The 10,889-nt window shown below is 28.9% G+C and overlaps 1 protein-coding gene across 2 annotated transcripts in view; it reads left to right on the top strand.

Annotated features, from left to right (window-relative positions):
* LOC129914831 (peroxidase) overlaps positions 1–7,369 on the top strand; it is a 74,038-nt gene extending 66,669 nt beyond the window's left edge. Inside the window, exons 7-10 of one of the 2 annotated variants that reach the window (XM_055994250.1) lie at positions 708–1,638; positions 1,735–2,013; positions 2,119–2,215; positions 6,789–7,369. In XM_055994250.1, the coding sequence (XP_055850225.1) occupies positions 708–1,638; positions 1,735–2,013; positions 2,119–2,215; positions 6,789–6,833 (1,352 nt within the window). In that variant the 3' untranslated portion in view covers positions 6,834–7,369. Of the gene's footprint in view, positions 1–707; positions 1,639–1,734; positions 2,014–2,118; positions 2,216–6,785 lie in introns of both variants that reach the window. The other variant, XM_055994249.1, reaches the window with a different exon arrangement.
* The last annotated feature ends 3,520 nt before the right edge of the window (positions 7,370–10,889 follow it).

Here is a 10,889-nt window from a genome sequence, read left to right on the forward strand (position 1 = left end):
TAAAACACAGTTGGAATCAGGGCTGCTTTACGAATGGAAGTATATTATACACACTGTACCTACATAAATTAGGAGTATCTTACTCCCTGAATCTAAAATATCTGATTTTAGATTCTAGATAATAAAAAGCATACTTTTTTACAGCCACGGATTGAAAAAGGAAAACAATTTCAAATTAAAATGATAATCACAAAAAGTTAGGTAAAGTATATTATAGACCATTCCGACCAAAGATTTTTTTTTTTCAGATAAAAATGGGAAAAAATTGAAAAGATTTCAAAATTATATATAGAAGAAATCAGTACAATAAACATACAAAATGCAAAAGACAGTACAACTGCATTTGCTCTAAATTTTTTTTATTTAAAAAAAATTATATTGTATCAAGATATTAAAGGGAAGTCACTTTAAATCAATCTTTTCAAAGTTAATATATTGCAAGTACCGTTATTTTTGGTCCCAAAATGTTGATTACAAAATTTCGAGACCCATTCGTATTCGTAATATCATGTTTGATTGTTATTTCAAAATTTTGTTATACACGCGTAGTAGGTACCTACTTTACATCAAAATTTTTTATCAATATCTTGTTAGAAAAAGAGTCAACTAAAGTGTAAATCCAAACGTGCAATTCAAATTTACCATAATTTAACCTCACGACTGAATTTTATATTTATTTTCAATTTTATTTTTCTTTTTTTTTTAAGGATCTCGCCAACAATTCAACACGCTAACCGGTGTGATTGACGCCAACACAGTTTATGGTGTAAAAGAACACTTTGCGCGCAAACTTCGCACAGGCTATGGTGGTCTAATGCGTATGAATCCAGTCTTCCAAGAATATGGTCTTAAAGATTTGCTACCACTTAAATTAGACATCCCAGATGAAGGATGCACCCGACCCAACAAGAGTATGTTCTGCTTTGAAGGTGGCGAAATTCGTGTCAACGAACAACTTGTTCTCACCTGCATGCACACCCTAATGGCACGCGAACATAATCGATTGGCTACCGCTTTGGCTGACGTCAACAAACACTGGGACGATGAGACCCTATTCCAAGAGGCACGTCGCATCAACATTGCCATCGTTCAACATGTTACTTATAATGAATTTTTGCCAATTCTCCTGGGCAAAGAAATTATGGAAAAGTTCGGTTTAGTCTTGCAAAAAGATGGCTATTGGGATGGTTATGACCCCAAGGTTAACCCTGGCATTATTGATGCTTTCGCTGGTGCTGCCTTCCGTTTTGGCCACTCCCTATTGCCAACAGCAGTCGAACGCTGGTCGAAAGCACACAAATTTATTGCTTCAAAGAGATTGTCAGATTTAATTCGTCGCCCATACGATTTGTACCGTGCCGGTGTACTTGATGAGTACTTCATGGGCTTGATGAATCAAGTTGCCCAAGCTATGGATGACTCAATCACACAAGAAGTCACGAATCATCTATTTAAAAAGGAAGGTGCTAGATTCGGCATGGATTTGGTCTCGTTCAACATGCAGCGCGGTCGTGAGTTTGGCTTGCCCGGCTACATGGAGTTCAGAAAGTTCTGCGGTCTGCCGACCTCGAACACGTGGGATGAGATGTTTGGTTCAATGCCGAACGAGACAATTGTCAGATACGAAAGTATTTTTGAGTGAGTTTGCTTGTGCAATTTGCGCGTGCAATTTTTTTTCTATAATACCTTAAAGGAGTTCATATTTTGTAACTTAATACCGTTATTCTTCTATAGACATCCAGCAGATATTGATTTATGGTCGGGTGGTGTGTCAGAAAAGTCGTTGCCTGGATCAATGTTGGGACCGACTTTCGCTTGCATAATTGCAACCCAGATGAGCTATGTTCGTAGAGGTGATCGTTTCTGGTATGAGATGCCAAATCAACCGTCATCATTTACACCCGAACAATTACAGGAAATTAGAAAGGCGAAACTTTCACGTTTGATTTGCGATAATACAGATTTAATAGATACTATTCAAATCTATCCAATGGTGCTACCTGATCATGAAATGTAAGTCAAGTTATGGAAAATATATACATAATTCTCTTTTGTTGAGGGTTTTATGGGTTTTATTATGCAATTTATATTTATCTTTTTTTGTTTTTATTTTAATAGCAATCCAAGGGTTCCGTGTAAGAGTGGAGTGATTCCATCAATAAATATATCAAAGTGGGCGGATTATGGTGGTTCGGATTACTCACCGCCAGTTTATGTAAGTTTGAATATGTTTTTTTTTTTATAATAGTTTGTGGTTTAAGGTTAAGGATTTGAAATTAATTCAAAGATTTAGTGGATTTCAAAATACTGTAGATATATGGTTAAAAAAAAAAAAAAAACGTGGAACCAAGACATTTTCTTCATTAATAAGGGAAGCAAATAATTCGAGTTGCATTGTTGCAATACTTTTTTATGGATAGATGTTTCCGATGTGCGTTTCAGTATATCCATATATGATTATGATTTTACTTGCTATCATTTATCAAGGGGCACGGTAGTGCCCAGCCAAGTTCTCTAGCAACTTTGGCACTACACCCTTATTTACAGGAAACAACTCAGGCCATTTTCGACCCCCCTCTAACTTCCACACCAAAAATGCTAGAAATTTCAAACATTTATTGAGCTTGTCAAAACCAAACTCCTCACAAAATTTCAGCCTTTTACGATGAGTAGTTTCTGAGATATAGGGCTTCAAAAATCGCAAAAACCGTAACTGACTGACTGACTCACTCACTCACTGACTGACAGATCATCAAAATTATGGAGAACTTCCCGTTAACGTAGAAACTTGAAATTTTACACGGTGATAGGACTTGTGGTGTATACAAAGGGAAAAATCGAAAATATGAGATTTTCAATTCAGGGGGCGTGGCATCCGCCCATTTCCGCTGAATTTTCATTAAATATAATAGAGCACTTCTGATTATCGTAGAATCTTGAAATTTGGTAGAATGGTAGAAATGGTAGTTTATACAAAGGAAAAATTTAAAGTTTGAGAATTTCAGCCAGGGGGCGTGGCAACCGCCCATTTCCGCTGAATTTTCATCAAATATAGAGATTTTCAATTCTACAGCCATACCTTGCAAAAAGTACCTAGTGAAATCACAACAAAAACATTACTGTTAATAAAGGAGCCAAGTTCTCCTATGTTGAAATTATGCTGGCACAAAAAGTACTGAGATGTAAAAGTGCACCAAGTTCTAAAGTTCGGGTTCAAATTCGTATCAATAAAATTTTGATTGTTCTCTTGACAATTTTTCTTTTAATTACCGATTTTTAAAGTTATTTCAAAAATTGCCAAGTAGGTCACAAACTATAATTGTACCTGTCATATTAGTAGAGTAACTAAAGCAAATTATTAGGGAACCCGGCCGAACAGCTCTGATTTTGACGATTTTTTTTTTCAAACGTAGGTAATTAAAAATACTTTAAAGTCTATAGATTAAAAATTGCCGGTGTTGCCGTATTGTTTTTAAAATTAAAACTAATTTTTTTTTTAACAAAACCAATTTTTTTTCTTAAATTTCATAAAACAAGTGATAGCAAAAGATTCTCTAGGTAATTTAAGGAAAATATATAAAAGGCAGTAAGGGACAATCTTCCATCGTTTAAGCGATAAATGCAATTTTCTAACATTCTGACCTCAAACACAAAAAAAAATATTTTGAAAACAACGGCAACACCAACAATATTTTAAAATACATTTTTAGAAAGCCAGAAGCTCATTCTTATCTCTTAAATTTAAATCCACTAAATTTAATCAAGACTTTTTGAAAAAATGGTCCTCAAACTCAGAATTTAAAAAAAAAATGTTATTAGAAAAATTTAAAATGACTTTTTTCCAAATTTTTTCTAATAAAATATGAATTTATTTAAAAAAAATTTTTATCCATAAATATTATCAGTTGAATTTCGAAGCAAAAAAGGTAAAATATATCACACTTTTGAAAAAAAAAATGAAAAATTACTTCAATTTCAATGGTTTTTTTTTTATTAAAACTGAATGTTTGCATTGAAATAATTAATTTTCTCAAAGACTGTGGTAAATAGGAACTTTAAATTTTTGCTATTTAACTTTCAACAGTAAGGGTTATTAAATTAATAAAAAATAATTTTTTGTTTAGATGTTGAACTTTAAAAAAAAAATAAGTTACATTTTTTTCAAAACTTTTATTAAAAAAAGTTCTTCGAAAATGAAATACTTTTTAATTGTTTTCATAAACCGTAATACATATTGACATTTCCTTTTATAATTTGAAATCATAATAAATGCGGCCAAAAAAATTTGAAAATAAATGCATTTTATATTACGACCAAGTTTAAAAAACGACATGTTAAAATTTTTTCAATAATTTTTTTTTTTCAAAAATCTGAGTTCAATTACCATTCTTTCAAAAGCCGTTCATTCAATTAACTTAATTTTAATTTTACATATATGACTAAGCTTCCAGCTTTTAAAAAATGTATATTTGAATATTGTAGGTGTTGCCGTTGTGTTCAAATATTTTTTTTTTGTGTTTGAAGTCAATTAATAAGAAAATTGCATCTTGAACTATGGAAGATTGTCCCTCACTCCCAAATATTTTTTTTCCTTGAATTTCCTAGACAATCTTTTGGCATCAATTAATTTATGAAATTTAAGAAAAATTTTTTAAAAAAATTTGTTCAATTAAATTTAAAAAATCAAAACGGCAACACCGGCAATTTTTAATCTATAGACTTTAAAGTATTTTTAATTACCGGCGTTTGAAAAAAAAGATCATCAAAATCTAAGCTGTTCGGCCGGGTTCCCTAATATTGCCAATTTTTGAGCTTTAGTTACTCCACTATATCACCAAAATAGAAAAGTAAATTAAAAAAAACCGTTATGTTGGTTACAATTTTTGTGTAATGTCACAATAAAACATTTTGTTTTTAAATAAGCGATTTTTGAACCGCTACCTGTATCTAATGAAGCCATTTATTTATTTCTGATTTTCTCGCAATCGACCAAGTTGATGAATAACCGTAATGTTAAAACACTACTAATTTTTTTTTTTTATTTTCTAAGAAAATTTTAAAATGTTTATTTTTAGAAAATCAAATCATTTGCAAAGTTAATTGATCATATTTTTTTTAATTTCATATTTAGCTGTTGATAAAAATTGTTTGCCATGGCATAGCAATTTATTTTTCTCGTTGAAAAATGTGCTTATTACTTGAAAAATAGTTTTTATTTACAAAAATGGTTTACCTACTTAAAAATTGTATGTCTTAACCATTATTTTTGTCATTTGAAAAGCCGTACAACTTAAAACCTTTTGAATAACAAACAAAGTAGGTACACCAAAAAAAAATACAAAAAAAAACCAATATCAATTTAACATTTTTTAAATATCAAATTAACATTTTCTCTATAAAATGTGTTTTATGATATTTAAAATGTTGAAACAACATTTTTATTATCAGGATGATATTTAAATGTCACATTTTGGAAATTTGTTTTGATATTTTATTATCATTTTTTCATATCAATTTCTCATTCCAAATTATTGAAAAATATTAAATACAAAATTCTTAATGTGTACTAATTTAAAGGCGCTTTGTGTTTTTTCGAAGTAAAATGTATGATTTATTGAGAAAACTTGATCGGCACTAAGATTTTACTTCACATAGTTTGGGAGAAAATAACAAAACAATTATATCACCTATAAAAGAAAAAATAATATCACCATTATTTTGTAAAGAGTATTCCCTTTCAGTAATGTTTTGAAAAAAGAAAGAAAATTCTTAAAATAATAAAAATAATAAAAATGAAAAGGAAAGAAATAGGTTTCATTTTAATAAACTAAAACTCAAAATCTAGTCAACATTGATATTTTAATTGTCAAAGTGAAATTTTCAATATCCACTTAAACTTAAAAAAATGTCAAAATGATATTTTAATTGTCAAAGTGAAATTTTCTCTAGCCCACCTGAAATTAAAAAATGTCAAAATGATATGATAAAATATCAAAATTGATATTTTAATTGTTGGACGACTTTTGTCACTGAAAAATGTTAATTTGATAGCTGTTATTATCAAATTTTTTTTTCGGTGTACCTAATTTTTCCGAAAAAAATTATGAATTTTTCAAAGCTCCTTGAAGCAAAATTATTTTTATCACTTGGAATATATCAACTTTGAAAGTATCAATTTTCAAAGTTCAAACTTTAGTATGGTCACTGTGGCGTATGTGTAACATTTTCTTTTTTTTTCAAACTAATTTCTGTTGTTAGAGGAACGTAAACTTCATTTATAAATTTGGGCCGCTACATATGTATGAGTAGTGTGTTGAGAGAGTGCAAAAACGATTTCTTACAATTTTTGGCAAATGTAGACCATTTATAAAAAAATGTAAAGTAAAAGTTTTTTGTTTAAAAAGTAGTTTGGGTTTTTTGTTTATTTTTTCAAAAATGACATGATATTTTTGCATCCGGTTTTTTGTTTTTGTTAAAAAAATTTGTTAAAAAATTAGTTTGAAATTTAGTTTTCCAATTTTTTTTTTTAAATCTTGATTTTGAAAAATAATTTTTCAAAAACCATGCCATAAAATTGAAATATTTAATAAAGACGAGGTTTTGGCTTTACAACAAAATATAGCACGTTATTGTATGTTGATTTTTAATGATATTTTAAATTATTATTACTATTATTATCATTACATTATATTATTATAATAAATTAATTTTAAAATTTTAATTTGTTTTTGAGCAAGCATAGAAACTAAAAATTACTTATAAACTCTTTTCTTATTTATTTGCAGCAGAATTTCCTGAACGAAATCCCCGACACACTGCTAAAGAAGAAATAAAATACACGTCATTTAAATAAATCTATCAAAAAGACGTGATATTCTGCTCTCTAAATTATAAAAAAAAAAAAACATAAACTCACATCATGAAGTCATTAAATCCATTTTAGACTTAAAGAAAGAACATTGACAAAACTCTGCAAAATCACATGCGAAATATTATTTAAGAATTAATTTAAACAAAAATAGTTCAATATTTTTTTTCTATCTTAAGCTTATTTCTTACAAAATTAAAATTAAAATATGGTTTAGTTTTGACGCAGAGGAATATATTCCATATTTAGTTTTTTTTTTTTGATAAATTTTTAAACAATTTAAATAACATTCCTTCACTTCTTATCTAATCTAAGTCACCTAATCGGATTTTAGCTGATACCTTTATATACTCCTTTACCACACTGTTTATTAATTTTATACTTTTCATACAAGAAATGCTAAAATTGTTGAACAAAATAAAAATGTCTTAAGTTTGTAAATGAAAATATATAAAAATAAAAATCAGCATTATTTTGTAACTTGCAGCCATTTAAGCATAAATGTACTTAAAAAAAAAAAAAAACAAAATTAGAATAATAATAACTGTTTTTGTTTGGTTGATTATGATTTTTTTTTATTATTGAATGTCTAGAGTAGTTGTTTTTGTTTGTCATATTATTTTTTTGTAAATATTAAATTTCATTCATTTTGTAAGATTTATATTAAATTTTCCTCAATAAATTATCACTTAATAAAATAAAAATAAAGAATTACACAAATGAATTACGTGAAATTACCTTAAAACTACGAAAAGAGATTCTTTTGCTTTGGTATTGAATTTGAATACCGAACCGTCTTTTAGTTGCAATGTTTAAGGCAAAATCTACATCGATTCGAATATCATATTGGATTTTTGAAAAAATCTTAAAGCTTATGAAACTTCGCATGTTGTTATGGAGTCAATATTATTTTCTAAGAATACCAGAAGAAAACTATCCGTAATTTCCTAGGAATTTTGTAGTATTGCCAAAATGGGCTTCCAACATTGACGTGTTTTCTTACCCGCCCGCCTAGCATAGCAGAGGTTAAGGATATAAGAAAATATTATATCGTTGGCACAAAGCCAAAACAACGAATCTGCAAAATTATAGTTTTGGAAACTCGTGCTGTCGTGCAACGGATATTGATAGTTAAGGCTGCAAGGCAACAGATGGATATTGGGGCGAAGCAAATGACGCATTAAAGTGAAGATGTCCAAAAATGCAAATTCGCAGCTTTGGCTTTGTGCGAACGATATCTTATCTTATGGAGGTGTAAAACCATTCTGCAACATACAAATCGGTACTAACTAGTATTGATTTCGGCCAAGCAGATCCAATCGATGGACCAAATTTTAACAAAACCAAATTTCAATTTGAAATCCAACGACATTATAGGACTTCAAACCTGCATTTGGTCGTTTGGAGATTTTTTGGCGATCATGGCTGAAATCGGAATACCGAAAAAAGGGAAAACTCATCCAGATACATCGCCATCATCGCCCTAAAGTAAATATGTATATATCCACGCACTGCAAGATGCAACTGAAAAATATAGATCGTCAGAGTTATTCAAAACTTGTACAGGGTTTTTGATAATTTGATTTCTTCAATTTTGTACTAGAAATGATAAGCAGACTGCATTGACTGAATTGAAGAAAAAGGCAAAATCATTGTGCTTAAATAAGGACAAAATCGAGTTAAGAACATGCAAAGGATATAAACATACACTCGGGCTGAAATTTTACGCACACCCTATTTACTTTAAAGAAATAAACTATTATTAGATCCGTTATATCTCTGTGTTATGGTAATGACAATGAAGTTTGTGTGGAGAAAGATTTGTTGAATTTTGTTCTAAAAAACCTCGACCCTTCAACAGCTAGGTATTAAATTTTTCTGGGATGGAAACCAGGGGTTTAAAAAATCATTTTTTTTGTGCATTTGTTTTCCATTACAAATTAAAAAAAAAAAAATATTTATTGCATATACAAAATTTTTGCATTAAAAAAATACTGAATAAAATTTACATTAAAAAAAATATGCATTTTAACTGAAAAGTATTTGCATTAAAAAAATATTTATTGGAAATAAAAAAAATGTTATTGCAACTGAAAAATATTTGCGTTGAAAATAAAATTTTAATTGCAAATAAAAATATTTTGCAATAAAAAAAATTTTTATTGTATATTTGCAAAATGTGTGCATTAAATATATTTTATTTTAATATTCGTTGAATTATTGTAGTTATTGAAATTGCTAATGTATGGTCAAATTCTAATACAGGCAATATTGTAAGAAATTCGATGAATATTAAAAAAAAAAAATAAATATTTAATCCACACATTTTGCATTGAATTTTTTTTTTTCAATGCAGAAAATAATTTTGAATTTGTAATAAAATTTTTTTCTTAGTGCAAAATATTTTTATTAGCTGTAAAAATTTTATTTTCAATGCAAATATTTTTCAGTTGCAATGAAATTTTTTTTTTTTATTTCAATACATTTTTAAAAGTCTGGTGGAAACTGGTTTACAAGTTACAACACAAGACGTTAGTATACGATCTTTTGATTGACTATCAAAAAATGATTTTTTTAATTCAATAGCACATTCATGGGAAATGCTGAAAAAAAACATATTCGCTATATAAATTAGCCTGCAAGTAATTTTGATCAGCTGACAACTCCAATGAAAGAAGAGTCAGATACATGACCTTCAAAACTCAATTCCTGGAATGAAAAGACCACTCTTAACTGTCACATGCCCTAGAAGCGGCAACGAAACGTTCAGAAAGTATTAGGGACTTAATATATGTATAGTCAACGACATTTTCTGAGTGAAGATTTATAGGCTATTGATTATGTCGAAAAAAACATGGCAATAAGGAACTAAGACGTTCACGGGTTTTTATTGCAGGAATCGTTCAATGGGTTATAAGAGAAGATAAAACCGCGGAGTGCTATTAAATGAGAGGGTGGAAACTGAAGATAGGGGTGCAAAAGCCCCCTTTTTGTTTTTTTCAAGCAAAATTTTGATATATTGCACATATAACGAGTGATTCCGATAAAGAAAGTATTTTGTCTATTTTTCAATTTTCTCAAAAAGTAGAAGGTATAGGAACAGGAACATTATGATTTTCATGATTTGATAAGAAATCAATTAAGGCAGTTTAATTTGTCGATCAATTTCGTATTGAAGTCCACAGTCTTTGTGAAATTGTACTCAATGCGCTTTTTAAACTTTTTTTTCTCAAGTTTTGACTTTGAAATCGGGTATTTCAAAAACAATTGATTAAAATAACTTCATTTTAAAATTAATATTAAGTTTATAATTCTAGCTTTTTAAAAAAGTTTCAATTAAAACTGTAAGTGTTGCCATTGTTTTTTAATAATTTTTTTTATTTTAAGTATTTTTTTCAGAAAATTGCCCCTCCCACCAAAACGGGGGGGGGGGCATAGACCCCCCTCCCATAGTTAACAATGATTGTATTTAACCCCTCTACAAAATCTCATTATCAGTTCTTGGTGCTTAAGTTATCGTACTTTCCCCTCAAATGTTTCTGTTTTACTTGAGTAAAACTAAAAATGCGAAAAAAGATAGATTAAAATGGCCATACTTCGGTTAATTTTCAATAAAAAATTTAGTGAGTACAGCATTTTGAAAGAAATTTAATCTTCTTTTTTTCTTTGGAGCAATGTTTATGTCTATCTCAAACAAAAAAAAAATGTACAACTAAAAAAGCAAAAAAACTCAAAAAATCGATTTTTTTGATATTTTTTTATGATTGTTTCGACTATTTTGGTATGGAATTTTTTTTTTTTTTCAATTTTTAAAAAACATTATTCCAATGGGAAATTTAATTCTCTACAAAAAGTTTTATGTGCAATATATCAAAATTTTGCTTGGTTTACGAGGTATACTGAAAAAACCAAAAAGGGGGCTTTTGCACCCCTATCTTCAGTTTGCACCCTCTCATTTAATAGCACTCCGCGGTTTTATCTTTTCTTATAACCCATTGAACGATTCCTGCAATAAAAACCC

The sequence above is a fragment of the Episyrphus balteatus genome, chromosome 3, assembly GCF_945859705.1.
Source record: "Episyrphus balteatus chromosome 3, idEpiBalt1.1, whole genome shotgun sequence".
NCBI lineage: Eukaryota > Metazoa > Arthropoda > Insecta > Diptera > Syrphidae > Episyrphus > Episyrphus balteatus.